The sequence below is a fragment of the Podarcis pityusensis genome (assembly GCF_964106645.2).
Source record: "Podarcis pityusensis genome assembly, chromosome: Z".
Taxonomy (NCBI): domain Eukaryota; kingdom Metazoa; phylum Chordata; class Lepidosauria; order Squamata; family Lacertidae; genus Podarcis; species Podarcis pityusensis.
In genome coordinates this window covers 46,339,976-46,367,103 of record NC_138044.1, presented here as the reverse complement: position 1 = coordinate 46,367,103, position 27,128 = coordinate 46,339,976, and the positions used below count along the sequence as shown (strand labels likewise).

The following is a 27,128-nucleotide window of genomic DNA, read 5'->3' as shown; positions in this document are numbered from 1 at the left end:
CAGCGGTTGATGGAATCGGACTATACACGCAGAGCGTCATCCTTTCTCCCCCTCCCTTTCTGCTTTGGGCTGGGTAAGAATGATGCACAAGTAATTTGCCCCTAAAACCAGGACCATCATCTCCACCCCCAAGCCCTCTTCTCTGCTCCCCCGCAAAAGCCGCCCGTTGCATCTCCAGTAAACAAAACATTTGGGGGTTGGCGGACACCCTTTAACCTTACCTGCGCCTCACTAAACCCAGCCGGGCCAATCAGAGCGCAGGGCTTAAACGCAGCTGCCATATTCAATGTTAAACGCTGTCAATCAGGCGGGTTTGGTCCAATGGGCAGGCCAGCTGGGGGTCAGGTGACGGCTAGCCAGGCGGTTCCCCATTGGCTGGCAGGGAAGCTGCCTCTCGGAGTTGGGTATTCTCCCTCTCAGCGTCCCTCGCCCTTCCTCTCCCTCTCTTTTTTCTTTCTCCCCCCCCCTCTCCATATGTGTTAGGAAGGGAGGAGCGCCTGACTTTAGCCAGTGCAAGGACGTCGCTCAGTTGGAGTGGAGGGCGCCCTCCTGGAAGGCAGGAGGGGAAAGAGGCAGCGGGGATCCCCCCAGGGGTTGTGTGTGCGAGTCTGTGGGGGGGGGGACAGAGGGGGTGCCTCCGTTCGTAGCCCTTTAGGGCTAGTGGGTGGGGTTTGGGGGGACTGTTTTTTGGGGAGCGGGTGTTGTTCAGTTGTTGTTTTCTCTACCCCCCTCTCTTCTTCTCTCCAACCCCCCACCCACTTATTTGTGAAAGGTTTGGAGCGCGTGTGAATGCGGCATTCGTGGGGCTGGCGCGCGAGCCCTCCTGCCTGTCTCTCCATTGTGTGGGGCTGAGCTAGTAGTGGGGAGGGGAGAGAGAGAGAGAGAAGGGGGAGATCGAAAGCTTTGGAGAGCTCGTGTTGTTGTTATTTGGAAGTTGGGGAGGGGGGCAGGAAAGGGGGCGAAAAGGAGACGCGGGAGGAGATCGCCGTCGTGGGGCCGCCTCGTTCTCTTCATCTTCCCCGCGGTTCCTCTTCCTTCTGCTTCTGCTGCATCTCTCAAGGCGGACTATGACCATGTTGTTAGACGGCGGGCCTCAGTTCCCCGCGCTGGGAGTCGGGGGCTTCGGAGCGCCGTGCCACCACCCGCACGACGTGGCGAACCGCGATGCCGCTGCCGCCGCCGCCGCCGCTGCGGCCATGGGGCTCAACCACCCCTTCGGGGACTCGTCCTTTAAAATAAGCCCAGCGCCCCACGAGCTGGCGTCGGGACAAGGCTCTGCTTTCACGCCGCAAGCGTCGGGCTACCCGCACCATCATCACCATCACCGCCACGCTCCGCACCCGCCTCACCCTCACCACGCCGGCCAGGTGCCTTCCTCTTATGCCGCCGCGGCCGCCGCGGCCGCTTTCAACTCCACGCGGGACTTTCTCTTCCGCAACCGCGGGGGATCCGCGCTCGGGGATTCCCCCGCCGGCGGCGGCGGTGGCGGAGGAGGGGGATCCGCTGCGGCGGCTGCGGCTGCAGCTCAGCACGGCCTCTTCGGCGGCAATGCGCCCAGCGGGCTCCACGCTCCTCCGGGCATCCCGGACAGCCCTGGCGGCTACTTGCTGTTCCCGAGTTTGCACGATCAGAACCCCAGCCACACCTCCCCGACCGGGCACGTGGAGAACGGGCAGATGCACCTGGGCTTGCGGGGGGACTTTTTCGGGAGGCCGGAGACGTACCGAGGAGTCTCCAGCCCCCGCGCGGACCCTTATGGGGGCCCGGCTCAGTTCCACAACTACAGCCCCATGAATGTGAACATGGGGGGCATGAACGTGGCGGCCGCCGCCGCCGCGGCTCACCACCGTCACCACCACCACGGCGCGGGAGCCTTTTTCCGCTACATGCGGCAGCCCATCAAACAGGAGCTCTCCTGCAAATGGATCGAGGAGCTGTCGCAGCCTCCGGCTCCTCCGCATCAGCAACAACAGCCTCACCAGCCGCCGCTGAGCCGACCCAAAAAGAGCTGCGACCGGACTTTCAGCACCATGCACGAACTGGTCACCCACGTCACCATGGAGCACGTCGGAGGCCCTGAGCAGAACAACCACATCTGCTACTGGGAGGAATGTCCCCGCGAGGGCAAGTCCTTCAAAGCGAAATACAAACTCGTCAACCACATCCGCGTGCACACCGGCGAGAAGCCCTTCCCGTGTCCCTTTCCCGGCTGCGGGAAGATCTTCGCCAGGTCGGAGAACCTCAAGATCCACAAGAGGACGCACACAGGTAAGGCGAGGCACACCCTTGGCACACCACCCTTGGACATGTATGTATATATGTATATATATATATATATATGTATATATCCAACAATATATACCCACCAATACAGTTGTATGCATCTATCTAACCAGCAATAATCCTGAGCAGAAGACAACAAAATTAAAACCCCAGATTCTTATTTTTAATAATTTTGGTTTTGTTCTGGGTAGAGATTTTTTTTTTTAAAAAAAAGCAGAGCGCGCCAAAAGGTTGCTCTGTATGGCTCTGGAGGTCTGAAGGATCAGAGCTTGGGGAAGGTGGGGTAGAAATAATCTGAAACTATATAAAACGAGTGGTTTGCTTTTGCCTATTTCTGTTTAGGCGTTTAAAATACTATTTTTACCCCCACGCGGTGAAAGTCAGTTTCACGGAGGTTCCTTGTCGATTTCAAACGAGAAGAGAAATAATTCCTGACTGATTTTTTTTAAAAAACTTTCCTTTTACTTCTGAAGATGATATTTCCGAAGCTTTCTTTTCATCTGCAACTCTTTAGCCACCCCTGTACACGCCCCCCCCCCCGCATTCGTCCCTCTCATGGAGTTCTCTCCCTCTGGATGTAATGCGAGGGAAACAAAAATCATTGGAGCTGTGTGTGTTGCTTTTTGCGAGAAAGAGAAAGAGACTGAGCTCTCCTCAGACATCCTGTTGAGGAAACCATACAAATGCTAATGCAATCTAATTTTCGGTTACTTCCGCTCTCGCCCGCTCTCTTAATGCCTTGATTGGCACATCTTCTAATTAAATCACTGATACTTTTTGTCCAAAGCATTCTTTTTTTTAAAAAAAAAAAGCATGGAAAAAAGAGAAATAAACGGTTCTGTCCTCTACAAAAAAACTAGCGTAGAATTAGACGGAAACAGCAATCCAACACACATTATTGCCTTCTTGAGTACATCTTATAAAACTGTCTGGATCTCCACAATTTATCTTCAGGGGAGTTTTCTTCTCCGCTTTCTCTCTATCCCCTCCCCTCCTTTTCTTCCTGCCCCAAATAATCTAAGCATCCAATTCTCATCTCATTTTTAACAGTCAGCTTAAGGAAAGCCCGTAGCATTTCAAAGACAGAAATTAAAAGCTACAAAAGGGCCCTTTAATTGAACTGCAAAGTTTCAAAACTCTGTTGTCTCAGAACTGTCTGGTGTCCCTTCACCAGCCCAGAGCCCTTGGCTCCTCCTTGCTCTCTCCTACTTAAAAAAAAATTAAAATTCGGAAACCTGTCTGTGTACAAAGAGCGAGAGAGTTCAGGCAGAGGAGCAGCAGGGAGCCCAAAAGCTGCAAAGAAAAAGAAGAAAGTTTTGCTGTAGGCAGAAAAGGTGTGCTTGTGTGTGATAAGAGAGAAAGGGAGTGGGGAGTTAGTGGGAAAAGCCCTAAACCATTCTGTACCTCCATCCTACTACTGTGTCTCTTCTTTACGAAACAAGTGGCCCAATCTCTGGTTATTTATTATTTTTTACTTGCAGGAGAGAAGCCCTTTAAGTGTGAGTTTGAAGGCTGTGACCGGCGTTTTGCAAACAGCAGCGACCGAAAGAAGCACATGCACGTCCACACATCAGACAAGCCATACATCTGCAAAGTCTGCGACAAGTCCTACACCCACCCAAGCTCCTTAAGGAAGCACATGAAGGTAAAGGATTCCTCCTGGGGACCTTGTTTTTGCCATGGCTCCCTTAATTTGGTGAGATCTGACCACCCTCTTCCCCTGCTCTCATGTAGTGTGTGGGCATATAGAGTGAATGTTTACAGACGCATCTGTATTTCTGTTTCTGTTTTTATAGATATAAATAAAAGTCACGTGTGTGTGGTTTATAGTTATATATGCTTATCAATTAATCAATTATTTATTAATTTGTGTGTTTGAGAGCATCTGTATTATTCCTGAATGCATACCTATTTATATTATACATGTGTACAAAATACATAATATAGTTCTATAGTTATTTATGTTTGCCCATCTGCTTATGTAATTGGAAGTATATATGCACGTGCCTTCATGTGCGTTTATATTATGTATGTAATTAATTACACATGTATCAATCTATATAGTTATACATGTATGTATATTTTATGCATAATCCTATGCCCATATGCTGATTTTGTGTGTCTGGACATATACACCCATGGAGTGTTTTTCTGTGTGTATAACCTTCCAGTTTGATACATTTCCATATTGAAAAGAACCCTGGCTATTCTGCTGGTGAAAAAGTAGAAGGCTCTTCCCTGGGCTTTCAAGTAATGATTGCCTCAGTGAAATGAAAATAAAAGGAATTGCGCATGCTGTTTTTAAATTTTTATTTTTTATTTTGTAATTTTCAAAAAGCTTTGGCTTGGCCAGAGAGGGGGCCATCTTGCACGAGGAGCAGTTTGTCTCAAGTGCCTGGTTTGTTCTCCCTTGTTAAATAACATTTCATCATGTATAGTTGCTAAGCTTCCAATCCTGGTTTATGAATGAGTAAATTTGGCCGCTGAGTTTGTGAGAGTGTGGGGGGTTGGAACGGAGTGCAGAGTCATCTGATATCCATCCACACATATTTAAAATATTAAGTGCATATACATATATAATCTGCTCCTGAAATATAAAATCTTTTTTAAAAATCACTTATAGCGAACAGTAGTGCTTGAAGCCACTAGGTATAAAACAGTGCTCTGATTTCCAGTATAGTGTGCTCATCTAATAATGTGCTATCCTGTTTCTGTTTTTATAGAAGGTGTTGTTGTTGGGGATTTCTTCCAGAATTTACCTTTTCCATTCCATATTTAATTATGGGATCAGCTTGGCAGGTTGGCCATATTTTCCACTTATCCAGTAATTTTCTGAAAATAAACAAATAGCTAGATAATGAGTTGTGTGTGTGTATATATATATATATATATATATATATATATATATATATACTGATTGGAGGCTCACTGTAAATCAACTCTCCCCTTCTGTCCGCTGGCAAAAAAGAAGAGAGTTCCTTGCTCTTGGACTTGTGGCAATTGTCTCTGCCTTCTTTTTTCAGGTCCATGAGAGCCAAGGGTCGGAATCCTCTCCGGCGGCTAGTTCTGGCTACGAGTCCTCCACCCCGCCAGCCGTTGTGGCTGCCAGCAGCAAGGACTCCAGCAAACCACCAGCAGCAGCTGTTCAGACCGCCAATCCCAGCCACAACCAAGAACTGCCCCCCAACTTTAATGAGTGGTATGTCTGATGAGGACAAATTCAACTCCTCTCCTCCCCCACAAAATCAACAACAACAACAAAACCCAGACTAACCAGACTGTACCAAAAGCATTCCTGTTGACATCAAAGGACACCGGATTCATCTTTGGCCTGTCATTGGAGTTTGCAGGACAAAAAATAAAATAAAAATAAAATAAAAATGAAGGAGGAACAACTACAGCAGCAGCAGCAGCAGCAACAACAACAACAAACAAGTGGTGGCAAGGGTGTGATTTTTTTTTTTAACCCTATCCAAAAGCCGGAGGCTGGACTTTGTCTCTATTTTTCTCAGGATTTTTCTGCATTGATGGTTATTTCTTTTTTTTCTTTTTTTAAATCCCTCTTCCAACTCACCTTTCAATACCACTCCCTTTATTTCCCAACATTCTTGCCTTTTGTAAATATATACTTCCAATAGATATATACCCACTCCTTTTTGGGGTGGGATGTTGAAAAACAACGAACTGACTTTTACACTTTATGATTTAACTTCCAATAGATATATACCCCCTCCTCTCTCTCTCTCTCTCTCTTTTTTGGAGGGGTTGGATTTTGAAAAACAGAAAACTGACTTTTCCCCTTGGCCTTAGTTGCGATTATTAAAAATAATAAGAAAAAACAACAACCACAGTCTTAAAACTTGCCAAAGTCCTGTATTGTCTTGAAATCTTTCTTTCTCTCTCTCTTTCTCTGTCTTTCTGTCTCTTTTTCTCCTACCTTTTTCTCACCCTCTAAAACATTACACTTGTGAATGTATTTCATCTGATTTGAGAATGGGCCAGGGGTGTTCTTCAGTATGTTTTTCAGGAGGGGGAAATGTAATCTTAATTTCACTCAGCTCATGGCGGTTTAGTATAAACAGTTGCCTTTTTGTAATAACTTTTTTTTTGTAAATACATATCCATGATGCCATATTTATCAATTGTAATTTAATTATTGAGAGAAGTGCCGGAAACGGAAACATATTTATGAGGAAAAAAACAAAACAAAAACCCCACAAAAAAAGAAGAAATTTTGTTTTCTAACAAACAAACAAAATCCAGACAAACTCTGTACAGCTTTTTGGTTATATAACTGCTTTAGCATTAAAAGTTTATTGTTTTGGAAATAACACAGTAGAATCCATTTCTTTCCAATGTTTTCCTTCTATCTTTTTCCTCCCCCAACCCTTTTTCAAAATTTCTGCCTTGGGGGGGGGGGTGGACTCACAGCTGCAAAAAGCAAATCTAAAAAGAAGCAAGGGGTGTGTCTTCCATTTTGTAAAATGCTTCCCAATTTGCTAGATCTCATCACCTCACCTCCAATTTTCCTTTATTTATGTGAAATGCTGACCACCCCTGCCTCCCTTCCACCCCTGCTTGAAAGGTTTATAGTGTTTGGTTCTTTCTCACCACGGGTGGGTGGGTCGGAGGGAAGAAAGAGGGTTGTGTGTGTGTGTGTGTGTGTGTCTCCCCGCTCCCACCCCTCTTTCGATGATGACCTGCCTGTCCTCACTGCAAATGTCTTATAATGGTTTCTGGGAATCTCCTCCACCACACATGGGGCTCACAATTCACTTAGTGGCCTGGACATCTTGAACTTCAAACGAAGAAGGGAGGAGCTCTAAATCTGCCTTGACAGACACATGTAAACACCAAAAGGTAAACGGAATTAGTTTTCTGAATTATGGGTGCCTATGGGAAATATGCTTTATGTGTGTGAACAAAAATACACTCCCAAATTAATTTCACAGTCCCATATTAATATTCTGCCTGCCTGCCTGCCTATCTAGCTAGTTTTCATGTCTTATGCTGTGTCCTAAACTAAATTAACAGGAAGCAAGGCTCTTTAATTTTTCAGTGGGACTTACTCTCAAGTTGGTAATGGTTGATGTGTTTCTCTATTAACTGAGCACAGAATGTGAATTACTGTTTCTTTTTAAAAATATATATATATGTTGCACTTTGAAGCATTCCATTATTATACAGCATTGTAAAGAATATTGAAAATAAAAGCTAAAATGTCATAGAAAGGGAAGTGGGGCTATGCATGGCTGCATCCATAGTTGGCAGCTGTGAGTGTGTGCATGTGTGCGTGTGTAGGGGGTTGAGGAAAACGTGCACAAAAAATTATGGCCTCTTTGTAGTACAGTATTTCTATTGATTTATTGCTAAATACACTTGGTGGAAAGGGTCTCACTAGGTGTCTTCCATCTGTTGGTTGGTCAAATATAATCCATGTTCATCTGGGCTTTAGGTCATGTTCCTCTAGCGTTGTGATATCAGAAATATGTGTACTGAAAATGCATGGTAGTATTGATGCCTAAATAATCAGTCAAGAGGACTAAGGACATTTGCACCTGGCTTCAACTCCCCCCCCCCCTTCTGAATATAAGGTATCCAGGAAACAAACACATGGTATCCAGGAAACAAACACATGGATTTTGAGAAAGGGATTATGTTGTTTTGGAGGTAGAAAATTTACAAAGAAGCTAGTACTAATTAGAAGCCTCTTGATTTTAGCCCGTTGAGGATTCTTGGGAGTCAAATGAATGAAATTGGCTTGTAGGCTAATTTTCTGGCTCAATTGATCTCAGTTGGTCATTGCAGTCTCCGGGAGCTTCTCGCTTGCGCTGAAAGTTTTTTAAAAAACTTTTCTCCGAGTTTCAAAAGCTAGCCCCGCTGGCTGCCAGAGACCAGGCCTGCAATTTTATTTTATTTTTAAACCCGCAAATCTCCCGACCACGCATTAAATCGGATTTCCTTGCCGGCATGGCTTTTTTATTTTTTTTAACACAAGCAAACAAACCATTCGCGCTTTTGTCTAGCCGGATCCAGCTCTAGAGGGGAAACCGAAGCGGTTTTGCACAGAAACCTGAGGGCACGTGGGGGAATCCGTGGCTACACAGAATACAACAAGGGACTCAATTCTGGACTGCTTTGGTGAACTAGAGTCTTAATGATTTTAGCGTTGGCTTTTACTCGCTGGGAACCGTCGGAACAAACCGAATCAAGGCCGCTTCGGATTAAACGACGGGCTTTTCTTTTTTTCTTTGAAAGGAGGGGTGTGTGTGTGTGTGTGTGTGTGAATATCCTGGCGGAATATCCTGGAATATCCCGATTCCAAAGGCGTTCGTGTGTAGAGACAAGAGCCGTTGAGTCTAGGGAATACAGTAATCTGCTTCCAAGCCTGTTCTCTTGAAGGCGTGGGGGGGGGGGTGGAGGAGAGAGAGGGAGGTGATCGGGAGGGCGAGAATAGACCCTCCCTCCCTCCCAGCCACTTTGGCTGTTTTCCCCCCTGCTCCAGGCAACGGTGGTGTTTGGATGCTTCTCACGGGGAGGGGTGTGTGTGTTAGTTCAGTCAAAGGAGAGGAAGATTGTTAATAAGGATGGGGAGACTAGGCTTCCCACCCTGACCCGCCACCTTCGCAGAGGCAACTCAGAAAGTGACTCTTCCCGCCCCCACAACACACACTTCACTTTGCGGACCCAGTTGGCTTGGGGGTAGGTTGCCCCGAGCGGCCCCTGTACCTCAGTCTGAACTTGGCAATGAGGAAAACCTCCTGGCCTGCTCAGCCAAAGGCCCCTTCCGCGGTTCAAGCCCTCGGCCAGGCAAGGGAGATGGGGTGAGGAATAATTATGGAGCAGCTTTTATTTTTGTCCAGTGACAGCCTAATAATCAGAATCTTTACTCAGAAGTCCGTCTTGCTGTGCAGAATGGGGCCTACTCTCTAGTCAGTTAATTGATTGGATTTATTTATTTCCATACACCCCACCTGCTTGCTGCTCTCCCCTTCCTCGTTTTTCAATTCTCACAACAACCCAGCCAGGTAGGGTTCCAATGGGGGGGGGGGCTGCCCCAAGGTCACCCTGAATGCTTCATGGCTGACCTGGCATCTGAACCCTGGTCTCCACCCAGACACCACACTGGTAGTAAGGCAGGGTTTCCTTCCTATGTACTTATCTCTTGAGTAGACAGGCATGGGCTTGTGATGTGAAGCTGCAATCCATACTGAGCATGTTGGCTCAGAGGTAAGTCCCCATCCATCCAACTCAATGGGGCTTGCTCCTTGGGAATGGCCTTACACTGCAACCAGTATGTTTGGAAGTATGGCCATGCTGAGCTGAGGAGGCACCACTAAAGCCAGTGGGACTTCTGAGTAAATATACGTACTAGGCAGCAAGTGGCATCACTGTGACCTTTTGTAGTGAAGCCTCACAGGCTGGATCTACAGAGGATACAGACAGACAGAGAGATTGGAAGTTTGCCTCTTTGAAATGGAGAATTTTGCCCTTTTAATCTTTTCTTTCCAATTTATTTCTCTCGTCCCCATTTGTTTAAGCACATACATAAAATAAGTAATTATTTTTTTTATTAGTATATAATATATATTTTTCTGCAGCATTTCTTTGCGGGCTTGCTGTGAAAGTATTTCCTTTGCTATGTGCAGAACAGACCAGGAGGAAATCACTCCCTGTGGACCTGATCACCATGTAGGATTTTAAAAACTATTATTACCAGTTTTGCAATTCAGGAAGTAACTCTGCATTTGGATAAGGGAAAAATCTTAAAAAGGTGAGACTTTTTGTGAACATAGCCTCCCTGGAGGATTTTTTTTCCTGGGGGAGGAATTGGCTATAAAATTGCTAACTGGTTGCAGTGGACGGTCTGTTAATCTGAATCCCATGATATGGAACCCTTCCTCCACCAATTTATTGTTTAGGATTATCGTTATGGTTTTATTTTCTGGTTTCTGACAACATTTCACACAAAGAAATCAAATATTTAATTCAGGGATGAGGAACCTGTGGCCCTCCAGGTATTTGTTGGACTACAACTCCCATAATCCCTGACCATTGGCCGCACTGGCAGGAACTGATGGGATTTAGAGTCCAACAACATCTGGAAGATTGGTTTATTTCAACAAATCAGGGTGGTTCTGAGCATAATGATGTAGAAGTTAAAGTCTCACTAATTTAAGTGGGACTTACTCTCATGTCAGCGTTCATAGCATTTGCAACTCAATAGACTACAATTCTGTACCCAAATCCCTGGCAGTAAGAGCTTTGCAACACAGTAAGACATACTTTTGAGTAGACATGTAGAGAGGATTACACTTTAAGCACCTGTGTGCAATTCTTCAGCTAAAAATCAGTGGGATTTAAAAAGGCATCCCTTTGGATAGATTGGGCCTGATATTATAAATATGAAAACTGTGTATGTTTTGTCATTGATATACAATTATTTTTGATAGTCTACTGTTACGTTATTATGTCTCGTTGTTAATGCTTCCTGTTCTTAAATATAGCCATAGCAACAGCGTAGATGTTTAAGGGTTATACTGTCAACAACGCTCTTGGGGTTATTGGATAAAATGCTAGCCAATGTATAATCCAATGCATGTTTACTCAGAAGCACACACCCCACTTTTCAATGGGGTTTACTCACAAGAGTGCAGCCTTTATTTCAATAGATCTGAACTGCACCACTTTTCTCATGAAAGCTGGTTTACTTATTAGTTTGGTGCATTCTGTGGCCTGTGGGCATGCTCATATATATCTCCCCATCCCTCATTTCCTTCCCCATCCCCAGGTGATTGTTGCATGGCCAGAAATCTGCATGAGGAGACTAGTACTTGAGTCTCTTCCTTCTGATTCCTTTGTGTTGCAAGTGGGGATGAGGCACTTGGATGGATGGTGCAATATGCAGAGTCCAGGAAAAGGTGCTACTGATACTTGCCTGTCTCTGTGAATGAGATTTTCAGGCTCATCCATGTTTGTGTTCCATTCTGGAGGTGGAGACCTTGCTCAGGAAGTAGAGAAATATGAAGTGATGGGAAAATTAAAGGTGGAAAGGGTTCCCCCCCATACCACATTCCTCCTAAATTCTTTGATGGTTCCATGAAAAATTGGCTTGGTGGGGGCTATAAAATTAGTGTACGGGACCAAGAGAGTACCCTTTCACATTTGGATGAATGTTGAAAAATATTTCTGTGTGTGTTGGAAGCTTTACAGCAAGGCTTAGGTTGCAATCCTATTCTCACTTACCTAGAAGTAAGTCCCACTGAGCTCAGTGTGATTTACTTCTAAGTAAACATGCCTAGGTTTGCATTGGACAAGATCTGCTCTTAGGTATGTCCAATGTTAACAGTACAACCTTATGGATGCCTTACTAGGTGTAATCTATGTAGCCTGCTCCCAGGTAATTGCGTGTATGATATAGGACTGTAGCCTAAATTGCCAGGGCAGATATATTAAAGAATTCTAGTGCATTTTGAAAGTATGTTTTTGTGGTGTAGCTTTTTCTTAAATATCTTGTAATAGTGCAATATTCCAATCCCAGGTCAGATATCCTTTATTTCATTTAGCAAAGGGCTATGGCATTTGGCATGCACATCTGGTGCATCCTGGTCATCCTTCGTGTGTTAAGATCCACAATAAGCATATATATCAATGCTATAAGGATTGTCATTTATTGAACAGCCAATTATCCAGAAGTGTAGGTATTCCTTAGCAATAGTCTGAAATAGATGGAATAATCCCTCCTTCATTGATGACCTTTGTATAGGTATGTAACAGAGTAAGAGAAATACACACATAACTAAATTTATCTGATCCCAGTACAATACCACTATCACTCTTGTCTCTCTGTAGCCCTGAATCAGAGAAGTCAGTCCCACTGAGTTAAATGGAACTTTACTCTCTGCCTGGTGAACCTGAATTGGATAGCAGCCTTAGCAGCCTGGCCTAACCTATTTATGTTTACTCAGAGAGAAAGCTCTGCATTTCGATTCCATGCATTGAAGTAAGTGTGCCTCTGGCCACTTACTCAGAAGTATATCCCATCAAAACAAGTGGTGCTTATTTCCTAGGAAACACAGAATTGGACATTTTTTGCAAAGAGGATTGTGATTTTAAAGTGCAATGGATCACATACTTTAATGTAGAAGTAAGCTCAGTTGAAATCCATGGGATGTAGCTCTCTCTTGTGCTGGCTCTAGTGGATGGTGGTGGTTGTCCAAAGCCTCAGGTTGGGGGAGGCTAAGATATAGGCTGCCAGCCTCACCCACCTGTCTTTGTGTATGGTTTTTTTTTAATAAGATATTTATTAAGGTTTTTTAAAATATTACAGTGAAAATGGAAAAGAAAAAAGAAAAATACAAAATAAAAACAGTTAAAAACACACATATTTTCTATTACTTATTTTCCTTTAGCTTGTTTCCCGGACCTCCTCGTACCTCCCTTTTTTGTATTCCACTTCAATTTATTGGTTCAGCAAATCCTTACCATTAGATTTTAACCCATTTATAACCGTTTTTTCATATTCTCTTAGAACATTACAGCTGGAAACCTCTTAATTACTATCCAACATCATTCTATCATTCATTAATTTTACAATATTTCTGTAAATAGTCTTTAAATTTCTTCCAATCTTCTTCCACCGACTCTTCTCCCTGGTCTCGGATTCTGCCAGTCATTTCTGCCAATTCCATATAGTCCATCACCTTCATCTGCCATTCTTCCAAAGTGGGTAGATCTTGTGTCTTCCAATACTTTGCAATGAGTATTCTTGCTGCTGTTGTAGCATACATAAAAAAAGTTCTGTCCTTCTTTGGCACCAATTGGCCGACAATGCCCAGAAGAAAGGCCTCTGGTTTCTTCAAGAAGGTATATTTAAATACCTTTTTCAGTTCATTATATATCATTTCCCAGAAAGCCTTAATCCTTGGGCACGTCCACCAAAGGTGAAAGAATGTACCTTCAGTTTCTTTACATTTCCAGCATTTATTGTCGGGCAAATGATAGATTTTTGCAAGCTTGACTGGGGTCATGTACCACCTGTATATCATTTTCATAATATTCTCTCTTAGGGCATTACATGCCGTAAACTTCATACCTGTGGTCCATAACTGTTCCCAGTCAGCAAACATAGTATTATGTCCAACATCTTGTGCCCATTTAATCATAGCTGTGTATATTTATACTTGCAAAGGTGCCTCGCTAAATTCCACGGTGCACACCTTAACTTTGGCCCAAAATGAGATTGCATCTATCTTCTTAGCAGCTGCCATGGAGGGGAAACCAGCTCAACACAGCTATTGTGCCTTTCACAGTACAGAAACCAGTAAAGAAGGCTTTACACAGCATGGTGAGAGAAACAGGATGCCTTGGGAATATTGGTCCCTTGAGCTGCTTTTAAAGATGCAGCTGCAGGTCCTGCTGAAAAAGCTGGCAACCCTATCACTACCCCTACACCTGCCCTTTACCATTAGTGGCTGCCTGGATTGGCTTGTATTTTCATTCCACTACAAGTTGCTTTCAGGATTCTGCTAAGACAGCTTATTTATAGATAGACAAGGGCTTAAAAGCCACGGGCACCCAATATAACTAACCTCTCTCCTGCACGCAACAGGAAAATACCATAGCTGGACACACAGAGAGAGGCATCTCCAGCAACCCCTTCCTCCATAAATCTGGAAGACCTGCAGTTTCTTCCCATTTTGTCCTGCTTAAGTCACTGATGATCAGAAATATGGCAATGGTTTTGAGAGCCAACAACTTTATTTGTTTAATACAGCAAAAATTTAACCAGAGGAGACTGATTCAGAATTCCAGCTTGCAGACTACATTGCCAGGAGTGTGTCTGTGTGTGGAAGAGAGAAGCCCCCCCCCCAGCTCTGTCCCCTTTAAAAGCAATTTTCAAAGGCTCAGTTTTTGTGTCCTAGGTCATCATAAGTACACGAAGCTGCTTACTGTGGAGAGAGATTGCTGGGTCTTGCAAAGTCTCAAGCCAAATGGCGGAAGATTTTTCGGAGGGGGGGGATACCCTGTGGAGTGCGGCGCAGGAGAGAGGGGGGGGGGAGTTGTTGTGGTTGCTGTCTATGGCCTCCCCAAAGCAGCTGCTTTCTCTTTTTTGGCAGAGAGCCAGGAGAAAGCAGCAGGAGCCAGACCGATCAGCAACGCTGTGGGAAGCGGGTTGACCGAGGGGGGACCTTCTGGATGCATTTTGTGGAACTCTGTGCCAGGCATCTTAATTTCAGCCAGAAATCAGGATTCAGCCCTAGAATCATAATCATACAAAGGGACCGTTGTCGGTAGTGAGCATTTTAAGAAAGGAACAGAGCTGAGAATGCATAAATGCCCATTGATTTCAATGCCTATTGCTGGGTTGGGGCTGCTGCCTTGGAGCATGTGCAAAGTTTCTGAACAATTTGAAGCCTCCACTTGGCTAGAATTGAAGGGCTTCTGTTAGACAAAGGCAGGGGTGGACAATCCTTTTCTCAGACTGAGGTCTGCATTTCCTTGTGGGCAACTGTTCTGGGTGCTTCATGCCAGGAGTGAGCAGGGCCAGAGAGTGACAAAGGTGGGTGGAGAACTGCATGATGGAATTTTGTAGATCAGGATTTGTCTGTTCCAGACAATATACAACAGCTATATTTGAGAGTGCATTGCTATGCAGAACAAATATCTGAATTGGAGAGCTGCTCTGTGTGGTTTTATGGAAATGTATGTGCCCTTCTCAAGGTTTTGTGTCTCTTGGGGCACCCAGTGGCGGAGGAAGGAGGGTGCAGCCCACCCCAGGTGTCATCACTGAGGGTGTGTGTGTGACAAAATAAGGTGGTTTTTTTCTTTTTTAAATGGGCTCATGAAACTTTTTAGGAGTGACATGGGGGCTTAGGAGTCTGCAGGTTCCACGCTGCCTGAAATGGCAGCGTGGGACTTGTGTCTGCTTACTGCCTCTCCCTCAGCTGGGCAGAGGCTCTAACTGTGGGAGAGGCTTGCCCTGCCCCCATGGGTGCAGGACATGCCCCTGCACCAGGCACCTGAGCGGCTAGCTACACCGCTGGGGAACCTACTCTTTGGGCATATAACACACTGTGATTTGTCTTACTAATTGTCTTACTAATTAGTGTATACGGTGCAAAATTCAATCACTGGCATTTCCAGATGGGACTGAGGAAGATTACAGCTCTGAAATCCTAGAGCTTTTGGTCAGCATAGACAATACAGAGCTGGAAGGACCTATGGTGTAACTTCTATTCTTCATCCACTATTGATTATCCACTGTGATTATTGACTCCAGGTATTAGAGGGCATTTAAGTGAGACATGGTCTGTAGTCCCCACCCCCACTCAGTGAGTCTATTGTCCTTATAGTCTAATAAGAACGCTCTGCTGGATCAGACCAGGGCCCATCCAGTCCAGCATTCTGTTCTGACAGTAGCCAACCAGACATGTTTTGGAAATCCCACAAACAGAACCTGTGCACAACAGCACTCTCCATACCTGCAATTTCCAGAAACTAGTATTCAGAGATATACTGCTTCCAATAGTAGAGGGGAAATCATAAACTTCATAGCTAGTAAGATACTGATTTTGCTGTATGCTAAATGAATTTGCCTGATTCTCTTTCAAAACCATCTAAGTTGGTGATTTGGTGGCCTCTTCTGCAAGAGAATTCCATGGTTTTAACTATTTTACCCCCCCCCCCAGTGTTCTAAATCTTCCAGCATTCAGCTTCATTGAATGCCCCCAAGTTCTAGTATGATGAAAGAGGGTGAGAAACATTTCTCTTTACTGCCATTATTGCAGCTTGTCAGTCAGAGAGCCGAGGAGCAAGCAGGCAGTGGTTTCTACTGCTGCTCTTTCGCACCACCTTTGTTCTTTGTGTCAGAGTGAGAGGTGGGTGAAGAAGCAGGTTGCAGTGGTGAAAAGGATGAGCTGGTCTGGGCCTCACCTGCCTCCTGGCTATGCTGGCTCTGTGGGAGAAGGTTGCAAACTGGCTTTGTTCAAAGGAGGCCAAAGACCAAATTAAGACAAAATGGAAGACATGTCTGCCTTTATTTCAGCACCCCTGCCTGTCTTCTTAGTGAATGTTGAAGTATGTTTTAATCTGCTATTTGAGATGCAAATTTGCTTTTTAAAATATTCATCTTAGTTCTAGTACAAAGCCAGGGGTAACAGGTTAATTAATCCAGAAGAAAAGAGGACCAGCTTGAGCTAATAAACAACCTTCTTTTTTGGTATCTGTGCAATAGTCCTTCTGATAGAAAATGCTGGAATAGTAGAACAGACCATGTTAATGTTGCTGTTGGCATCTACCTGCCTTGAGATAGATACACCTATGGGGATGAAGCCAAACTGCTGTGTTTACAGCACCGAAGTGACCACCCCAGGGTGCAAGCCTGGGCAGTATGTATGGAGGTCCTGGATTGCCCAAATGACAATACCCTCCTCTTGATATGGTCCAAAGGAAAGCAGAGCAATATGTTTGGCATCAGCTTGGTTGCAGGAGTTGCTGGAAGGAGGCATACAAGGTGCCATCTAACCATCTTAGGGACTCCACTCTGGATTTGTGAAGGGTTTACTCCTGAGCCTTTTCTTCTTCTGAAGATATCCCACAAGGCAAGGGAGATTTAGGGTCAGAATTTTCCTTCTCCTAGATGGGCTCCCTTCCTATCCACAGTGGACAAACTACCCCATAAGGAGCATAATGTGCCCCCACCAAAGGTACTAGTCCTTCCCTAATACCTCATATACCCCAATATTACAATGTTAATGAAAACTGGTATAAATGGCACATCCACAGCACAGTCCTAGACTATACATGGCTGTAAGTCCCATTAAGTTCTGTGAGGCTTACTTCTAGGTAAAGGGTATTCAAGTATCTATCTCCATAATGTGAATGCTGGTAACTAATTTGAATGAAGAAGATTTTTACATTACTGTATTGTGATGTTTCACTCTTGGCATTGGACTGGTTTTCATCCAGTCCACTGGCATCCAAATAAACAGAGTACAAGCAATATCTAGCTTGTAAACCTAAAGTGGATCTTGCTCGCTCCCCCCCCCCTACAAAGCAACCCCCCCCACGACTTTTCTGAGAGGGGTGCAGCTGAAGAACCTAGTTAGTAATTCTTGCTTTGATTATTTTGAACAAACGCATTTTAATCCGAGGCAAATTATAACTGTTGCTCTTGCAATAGAATAGCATGTGTTGCTTGGAGTAAGAGGCCTTTTATAATCCTTTTGGAATTAGAATGATCAGCTGACTTCATGAAATCCTAGGAAGTAATTTACATATATGTGGACATATGACTGGGTTACTATTAGGTTCAGATATAAGCTGGATGCAGCATATTAGCTCAGGATTGCTTTACCCTAAAAAGTGACATGCTATTTGTGGTGGAATCTATCCATTTCCATTAACCTTTAGGTTTAGGAAAAAACTTTCAAGTTTCTCTTCTGCCAGAATGATGACAAGAGAACTGTACTGAATACATAATTTGTCTACACTGAAATCTATTGGTTCTGAATTTTGATTTCCTTACTTCTAAAAAAAATTCCACCACCTTCTAGAAATGCTCAGCAACTTGCACTGAACCAGCCTTCTCCAATCACATGATTTGGACTACATCTCCCAAAACCTTCAGCCAGCATGCTTGATGGTCAGGAATGAAAGAAGTTGCAGTCCAAAGCATTTGGAAGGCAGCAGGTTGGGGGAGGCTGTGCTAAGCTAAATAATTGAGGATAAGGCCATCAATGACTACTAGCCACGATGGGCAGGAAGCAGCAATACTTCTGAAAGCCTTTTGCTGGAAACTGTAGGACAGCAGAGTTCTCTAGGGCTCGGGTCCTGCTTGCATGTTTCCCATAGGCATCTGGTTGGCCACTGTGAGAACAGGATGCTGGACTAGATGGACCATTGGCCTGATCCAGTAGGCTTTTCTTAATGTTCTAACCACTCAGCTCCAGTAGAGCTGTATGATTGATTGTTTGCTCCACACTAAGGCCCCGTCTGCACCACACATTTAAAATACAATGATACCGTTTTAACAGCATCCTGGGAAATGTAGTTTAAGATCACTAAGCAGTGTTGGGAGACCCCTATTCCCCTCAAAGAGCTTCACTTCCCAGAGTGACTTAACAGTCAATCCCTCTTCCCAGGAAATTCTGGGAACTGTAGCTCTGTGAGAGGCACGGGGCTTTCCTAACAACTCTCTCTTAAACTATAATTCCCAGGATTCTTTAAAGCAGTTTAAAGCAGTATAATGATGCTTTAAATGCGGGGCTATTTTAAACCCACTATGAGCCTTAGCATTCACCCTTTCTTTTTAGCAGGACTTACTTCTGTATCAAGCATTTTTTTATTGTTTTAGGGTTGAAGCCTAGGTCTCAGTGGTGTTGCGTCCTTTGCCGGCTCCCAGGGCATGGCACGGAGAGTGAGGAAAATCTGCTGCGCCAGCTCAGCCCAGCCCTGGCTGCCGTTGCCACTAGGTGGGCATGGGAAATGGAGAGTTCATGGCACTGCGATGCACCACCTGCTTGCCTGCACAGTGGGGAACCTGGCTGGCTGATGCGGCCCTTGGAGAGTGCACCCCCCCAATGCTGGCTAGGTGGCCATTCAGCAAGTGGGCCAGGGATGTGGCGGCCAGGCTAGGCTATGGGGCCCAGAGGCCCCTGGCAGCAGGCAGGGTGGAAGAGGGATCCCTACATGGGGACGCCTGGTTCGTGGCCCCTCAAAATTGTGTGCCTGGGCTATGGCCCTCCTGGCCCCCTCACTACGCCCCTGCTAGGTCTACAATCTGTGCTTGTCACCTGAAGCCATTCTGTAGGTCCCCATTCCCCGAGAGGTTTGGAGGGTGGCAACACAAAAACAACCTTTTTCCATGGTGGCTCACTATTTGTGGAATGCTGTCCCCAGAGAGGCTCGCCTGGCGCCACCATTACATGCCTTTAGGCACCAGGCAAAAACACTTCTCTTAAACCAGGACTTTGGCCATTAAATAATCTATGGCCTGTTAAAGGTGTGTGTGTGTGTGTGTGTGTGAGAGAGAGAGAGAGAGAGAGAGACAGAGAGAGAGAGAGAGAGACAGAGAGAGAGAGAGACAGAGAGAGAGAGAAACAGAGAGAGAGAGGAGAAGGGACTGTTATGATTATTTTATCATTATGTTGTCTATTATTATGCTTTGTATTGTTTTTTTATTGTCATGCTCCGTAAAACATGTTCTTAATGTTGTACACCGTCTTGAGATCTTTGGGCGGTATATAAACTGAATAAATAAACTGAATGAATGACTAAATAAATAAATAAATAAATAAGTGTACTGTTTTTAACTTTTATGCAGTTACATCCTCCCTCTCCCACATAAAACAAACTTCAAATAATATTTTTACAATGTCTAAGCAGGAAGGTTGCCAAAAGCTGATGCTCCCATGTATGCAATAGACTAACCAGTTGGCAACTGGGTTCTCTCCAGTTGTTTTAGACTGCACTTCCCATAAGCCTGGGTGCTGGATGGGGTTGATGGGAGTTGGAGTTTGATAATAACTATTATTATCATCAAAAATAATAGTTGGAGGGGACTGAATTGGAGAAAGATATAATTGATGGTTTGCTTGCTCAACTCTTGATGACTTGCAGCAGAATAGCTGATCTTACTCTGTTGAAAAGGATGATATCATGAGATATGAGAGGGTCTAGGGTGGCACGTAGACTGTGGGATGCTCTTTGGGGACAGAGTTTCCACATTCCTTTCCCCTTGAATTTAATTTATTATTATTATTATTATTATTATTATTATTATTATTATTATTATTAGAATTTGTTAGTCGCTTTATCTTGCCTAGGGCAATCCAAAGCAACAAGCAAGCAAGCAAGCAAGCAAGCAACCAACCAACCAACCAACCAGAAAGCCCCCCCCCCCCATAGATACATCAAAACGAAGAGGGGGGAAAAGAAACACATTAAAAACATCCCACCCTCTTCTAGAAGGCGACAGATGTTTTCTGGGAGGCTAGCACTCACTTATTTTTTAATGAAAACTTTGAATTTCACCATGCCAAATTGGTGTGTGTTTGAGAAGATTTCCCCTTTTTCAGCTTTGTGACCGTTTTCTGGTTCACTTTATCCTGATTCCACTTTGCTTGAACTTCAGACTGTGTATGCATGCGTCATCAGGGCTGGCTCAAGACAATTTGCTGCCCGTGGGAAAGGACAAGACAGCACCCTCCCTCAAGGTATATGAAGCTGCCTCACGTTGCCTCACTGTAGGGCCAATCCTATGCATCATACATTCCTCCAAAGAATCCTGGGAATATTAGTTTACCCCTCAGTGTTCCAATTCCCAGAACTCTTAACTTACTATAGTTCCCAGGGGTTACCTTAGCAGAAATCTCCTTGCCCACAGCTTCTACCCAATGAGGTTGAATCCAACCAAGTTCTACTCATAGTAGACCCATTGACTCTAGGTCTGTGTCCTTTAATTTTAGATGGTCTTGTCCTTGAATTTTAGATGGTTCTACTCCTGTCCTCTGGTGCTACGGAGAACACTTTTTCCTGTGACAATCCTTTTGATATTTCATGACCACCGTAATCTCTTTCTCTTCTTCTCTTCTCCAGGGTAAACATACCCAGCTCTTTCAACTGCTCCTCATAGGACCTGGTTTCCAGATTCCTCACTATCCTGGTCATTCTCCTCTGGACATGCTTCAGGTTGTCAATCTCCTTCCTAAATCATGGTGACTGGAAGTGAGACAGAATACTGCCAGTGCACCCCAATCAAATTCAAATGCAGCAAAAATGAGTTATAAGGACATAAGAGGAGCCCATCTAACCTGGCAGCCTGATCTCACAGTGGCCAACCAGATGTCTTGATGGGAAGAACCTGCAAGTAGGACCTGAGTGCAACAGCACTGTTTCCTACTGCAGTTTCTAGCAAACAGTATTCCCTGTTCACTTTCTCCAGGCCATGTATATACACTTCTGTCATATCTTGCTACCTGGTGAGATATAGGGAAGGCATAAACCTGAACTTCAGTATGGTGATAGGCAGGCAGCTTAGGAATCTGCCTTCAACCAGGGCAGACTGCCTTCCTGCTCTGTCCAATACTGTTTGCTTTGAATAATGACAGCAGCTCTCCAGGGTTCCATGCAGAGAGGGAGCCATCTCCATTACCTGCTAACAGAATATTTTGGCTGGGGATGCCAGGGAATGAATCTGAGACCTTCTTCATGAAAAGCATGTGTTCCAGCCCCAAGCTACAATCTCTGTCACAAGAATGGGGTGTCTCAGGAGCTCTGCACATTTTTTTTAGTATTTGCCTTTGTGGTCCTGATGGCAGAAAGTCTAGCCCTATGGAAGGAGAAGGGCCCGTCTCAGTAGGCAGAGAGGGGTGCAATACAAGGACTCAGGGCAGGGGTCAGCAATCTAAGGCCCCTGGGCCACAAGCGGCCCACGGGGGTCGTTTAACTGGCCCATGAGCCACCCCGAACCGAGCCGCCTGCTCAGCGAGTCCCCGCGCACTGCGCTAAACCAGCACAGAGACTCACTTTTGCAGCACCGGAATTCACATCTGCGCAGACACAGATGCCAGAAATTGCAGGTGGGCACGCTCATGTGCACACACAGAGGGATCTCCACTGGAGTTACCGGTATATCTATTTGGCCATTGCTAAGTTGGGATAGGGGAGGGATGAGACAGAAGGTTTCTGTTTACCAGTGACAGAAAGGCTGTGCACCCTAATCCACTTCATGCTCCTGATTTGTGGCCCCTGGATCAGGTCTATTGACCCTGTGCCAAATCAGAGACCATCCCATCTTCAACATATGTTCAGGAGGGGGTGGAGAAGGAAGGGATTCTACCTCTCCCTCTCCCAGTGGGGGAGGGAAATCTTGTGGACTATTCACTTTAATGTTAAGATTGCTTTATAGATCTGCTTGCCTTCCAAGAAATGAAAATGCTTTTCTAACAGCACAATGCCTTGTTAAATGCACTGAGCATCTCTATTGATGTCCCCTACAAAGTCTGAAGTCAAAGCTATGTTGGTGAATGTTTTTATTGTACTGAGATGGACAGGCTGTATCCCTGCACCTGTCAACAGGTTTGATAATTTTTGGTTCTCAATCTTGACCAATCTTTTTGCATAAAAGCAAAAGCTTCAGTGTTTTGTGTAAGTTGTGCTCTACTGAATGCAAACGACGTAATGAAAAGGCGTACAAGAAATATGACATTTCATAAGCACAATTGCCTGAGCATTAAGGAGAGCAAACATGTGGTTTTATGAAGAGAGTTATGAATATTTAAACATGCAAAATGAAACTGTTACTAAGTGTCTGTTTTTCATTATCTTACTGCGAACATTTTCATTTCCAGGAATGTTAATAGCTGTCGGCAGAATGCAGTTATCTTAGTAAGAGAGAGAGAGAGAGGGAGAGGGAGCTATGAGGAAGATGGAACAAGAGTTTAAAATGCTCACTTTGTGATGATGGCTTTTCAACTACATTCCTCCTGTTGTGTAAAAAGTAGGGTGCTTCTGCTCCCCATCACCTTATCTCTATCTGAAACCTTGCTACTGGGAAATAATGGCTTTGTCAGCAGTGACTGGGCATAATCTGCAGACTGGGGGCAAATGGGACACCTGAGCTTTGTTGGTATTATTCCATAGGGTTCACAATATTTGACGTAACATTTAGAGCAGTGATGAGGAGCTGCTGCCTAGGGACTGAAGGGAGCCTCCCATTTGACCTCCTGTACGACCATTCAGACTCTCTCCAGACCACATCCCCCCCCCACTCACCCCAACTCTCCCCAGGCCACACTCCTCACTGGCTTTTCTTTGAGTGTTTTTGCCTGGATGGAAATGTGCCCTTCAACTCTGATAACAATCTCTTGTGTGCCTACATGGAGGACAGAGCTGGGTGTGTGAGTATGCGTCAAAACTTGGCTGCTGTAGAAAGGTAACATTTACATTCATTGCCCCACCTCCTTTTGCCTTTCCTTCTGCCACAATGTGGCCCTCAGAAGGTTGTCAGGAAGGAAATGTGGCCCTCGGGCTGACAAAGGTTTCCCCATCATGGTTTAGAGTGATAGGATTTAACGAGGGAGACCCAGATTCATATCTGTACTCTGCCTTAAAACTTTACTCTCAGCCTAACCTACTTCACAGGGTTGTTGTGAGGGTCATATATGCCACACTGAGCATTTTTGGTAGAAGAAATGGGTGATTTTAATATAATCATAGAATTGTAGAGTTGGAAGTACCCCGAGGGTCATCTAGTCCAACCCCCTGCAATGCAGGAATTTCAGCTCAAGCATCCATGACAGGTAGCCAGCCAACCTCTGCTTAAAAACCTCCAAGGAAGGAGAGCCCACAACCTCCCAAGGGAGACTGTTCCACAAATAATGAATGGAATGGAACGGAACGGAACAGAACAGAACGGAATAGAATAGAATACAATGGTACCTTGGGTTACAGACGCTTCAGGTTACAGACTCTGCTAACCCAGAAATAGTACCTTGGGTTAAGAACTTTGCTTCAGGATGAGAATAGAAATCACGCAGTGGCGGCGTGGCAGCAGCGGGAGCCCCCATTAGCTAAAGTGGTACCTCAGATAAGAACAGTTTCAGGTTAAGAACGGACCTCCAGAACGAATTAAGTTCTTAACCTGAGGTACCACTGTAGAATAGAATAGAACCTCAGTATCACAATTTGCAGATAGTTGTAGATCTAACACCACAGATGGAAGGTTGAAAAGTCTCCTCATGCACAATCCTGTTCTCACTGAAGTCACTCCTCATTTTCAACTTCCAGCCACCAATTGTCTGAAAAGCCATGCGTTGGAGATGCACATGTGAATCCACCACCCAATCTAAAGTGTGAAATTATCACAGGATGGCTGCAGCTGTTTCTTGATAGGTAAATACAGGGGTAGCTGTAGCTCACATGGTGCCATCCAGATGTTTTAGAGTACAACTGCCATCATTCCTAGCTCTTTGCTGGACTGGCAGGGCCCATGAGAGTTGTAGTTCAAAACATCTGGAGAGTGCCTGGTTGGAGAAGACTGGGCTATTCAAAAAGATCATTTGAGCAGCATTGTAAAGGTAAAGGTAAAGGTACCCCTGCCCGTACGGGCCAGTCGTGTCCGACTCTAGGGTTGTGCGCCCATCTCACTTAAGAGGCCAGGGGCCAGCGCTGTCCGGAGACACTTCCGGGTCACGTGGCCAGCGTGACGAAGCTGCTCTGGCAAGCCAGCACCAGCGCAGCACATGGAAATGCCGTTTACCTTCCCACTATAAAGTGGTACCTATTTATCTACTTGCACTTAGGGGTGCTTTCGAACTGCTAGGTGGGCAGGAGCTGGGACCAAAAGATGGGAGCTCACCCCGCCACGGGGATTCGAACTGCCGACCATGCGATCGGCAAGTCCTAGGCACTGAGGTTTTACCCACAGCGCCACCCGCGTCCCCGAGCAGCATTGTAGATGACTGTAATTCAAACTGTGTTGTCTGAAAAGAGCTCAAGGGTCCACTCCCCCATACAACAATATGTCATCTTATTAAAATTCATGGGTATAGAACACCATTGAGTTGTTCTTCCAGCCCACCACCAAATGCGGAAACACCATATGGTATAGCTCCTGGAGCTATACCATTCCAGAATAAATCTGCTTTGTCTGCCAAATATCTAAGTGAAATGGGCCACCATATAAAATATAAATGATACCTGTGCATCGCCAGCCAGCACATCAAGAGAACAGCCTAGGCCAGAATTGTTGTCTGTTGGCAAGGGGTTCTTTATAGTTGGGAGTTACCTAAAGCCTGACCTGTGTTCTGAAGTAGTTTGGCTTAAAAGGGCTATAATATGCGTTCCTCCCTGATATTATACTGGCATTCGCAAGGGCACACGCCAGGACTGTGGCTTCCTGCTCTCTCTGAGATGGTCCCTCTGACATGCAGGATGGGCCATGTAGGAGACCTTTCCTATTGGGCAAATGTCTGGGCTCCATGGGGGAAGCCAACTACTTTGGGCAGGGAGGGGGCACAGTCCCTGCTGCTCCCACACCCCTAAGTCCCAAGGGGAGAAACGGCAGTTCAGTCACCCCACGTGGCTGAGTTTTGGGGAAGTGGAAATGCTGATGGCAGCTCTTCCAAATTAGAGTCATCATAACATGCCATATGTTGCAATCAGGAGCTTGTTGACAACGTTTCCATCTCTGCTGCACCCTAACCATTTCCCCACCCTACCTTCACTCAGCCAAATGTTTAAAATAGGTTCTAAAGATAGGCTCTGCAGCATCCTCCTCCAATCAGTCCCTCATGCAAGTTTATCACCAAGGTCTTGACGCCTTCGCTCTCGCTATCTCATTGCGAATTGCCTCGTTCAGGGCATTCGCCAAGCATTCAGGAAACAGAACACCATGCTGGTTCTTTTCTTTAGTATTTTTTTTTAAATACTGCTCTTCATTTAAAGGCAACAGCCTATTAGCAGTTGATCTATTGACTTCTAGCACCATCTTCACCAACCTGGTGCCCTCCCAGTGTTTTGACCTACAACTCTTGTTGGCTGTAGCCACCAGAAGGGAAGGTTGTCAAATATCCACTACTTGCATACTTCATCTTGCATACTCTTTGTTTCCCTGATAGCAAACTCAGATGTCTAGTATGTTTTGAAAAGGGTAACTTGATAGGCAGAATTTGCTACTTAGCCCTGAAGAAACTTGGCTCTTCCTCAGCATGGTATCCTCCAGAAGTTGAACCACAACTCCCATCATCTCTGGCCATTTACCATGCTGGCTGGGGCTGATGGGAGTTGGAGGCCCAACAATAATGTATGGGGGGCCCCACCAAGTTTAGTTGCTAATTATTATACTATAAACAGCAACTCCCTGTTTGCATGGGGGTTTGTGTTCCAGGTAATCATGCGTGTTGGCGGAGTGTGCATAAGCCTGCCCCACTCTGCCTCGTTCCATTCCCTTCCAGGGCCAAAAACAGCATGCACGTTCAAAATGTTTGCTGCTTGTATTAAAATGTGTGTTCTTGGGAAGTCACTGATATTTATTTGGATGTGAAATGTGAACTCCTATTAAGGATCCCATTTGATCCCATTTAACTGCCTCATTCTAGCATCTCCAGGTAGAGCTGGGAAATGATCCTGCTTAAAACCTTGGAAAACCTCCAGCCAATGGATAACACCCAAACTAGATAAGCTCAGTATAAGGCAGTTTCCTATGCTCCAACGGGACAGGAAGTTCAGCCCTGCTTACCTGTGCACAGTGCTATTTTTCTAGAAAAAGAGGTGCTGGAACACACAATGAACACCTCTGCTGTTCTGTTAGAATGGCAGTGGCGCCCACCTGAGAGGTTCCAGAATTGAGTACCAGTGAGTTCTGGCTGAAAAGAAGCCCTGCCTGTGCATACATTTTATTGTAAAATCTGGCCACTTGTGGCAAGTTTGTCATTTGGCAAACGTGGTTGCTGCTATCATGTCTAGTGTGGCTCTTGGTGAAGTCTGGATATATGTTGATGGAAAATCCAGGAAGGAAAATCCAGCATATCACCAATAGCTGTGGCAAAAACATATTAGGCTAAATCACTGACAGCTTGCCTTCTTCAGTGGTGCTTCTCTGAAGCAGACTGCCTCACTCGCTCCCCTGTGGCAAAACCAGCCCTGCTAGGTGGTGCATTGAAATCTTGTTTGCTTCCATGGCCATGAAAACAGGAAGTGCCTGACTGGTTGAAGGAATCTTCTGATGGGCATTGAAAATAGGCATTATGGGAACCCCAAAGAATGATAAAGACCCTGTTACCTCAAACAACATTGCTGTTCTCTCTTTCCATGGTGCACCAGAAATTATCAGAGGGGGT

General features: G+C 45.1%; 1 protein-coding gene across 3 annotated transcripts; it reads left to right on the top strand.

Moving 5' to 3' along the window:
- ZIC3 (Zic family member 3) lies at positions 1–22,589 on the top strand. Of its 3 annotated transcripts, none has more exons than XM_080990094.1 (5): positions 1–2,268; positions 3,765–3,928; positions 5,307–7,143; positions 20,420–20,501; positions 20,884–22,589. In XM_080990094.1, the coding sequence occupies exons 1-3, from the start codon at positions 1,068–1,070 to the stop codon at positions 5,490–5,492; spliced, it is 1,551 nt and encodes a 516-aa protein (XP_080846220.1). In that variant the 5' UTR covers positions 1–1,067; the 3' UTR covers positions 5,493–7,143; positions 20,420–20,501; positions 20,884–22,589. The 3 variants fall into 3 exon arrangements, with proteins under 3 accessions (XP_080846220.1, XP_080846221.1, XP_080846219.1); XM_080990095.1 differs by lacking the exon at positions 20,420–20,501 and adding an exon at positions 9,885–10,057; XM_080990093.1 differs by lacking the exon at positions 20,420–20,501.
- Positions 22,590–27,128: the final 4,539 nt, after the last annotated feature.

Excerpts from the sequence above, each read along its gene's own strand:
- ZIC3 (XM_080990093.1), top strand. The coding sequence starts at position 1,068 with ATGACCATGTTGTTAGACGGCGGGCCTCAGTTCCCCGCGCTGGGAGTC. Across the intron at positions 2,269-3,764 it reads CCACAAGAGGACGCACACAG|GAGAGAAGCCCTTTAAGTGT; the intron begins GTAAGGCGAGGC and ends TTTTACTTGCAG. Across the intron at positions 3,929-5,306 it reads CCTTAAGGAAGCACATGAAG|GTCCATGAGAGCCAAGGGTC; the intron begins GTAAAGGATTCC and ends TTCTTTTTTCAG.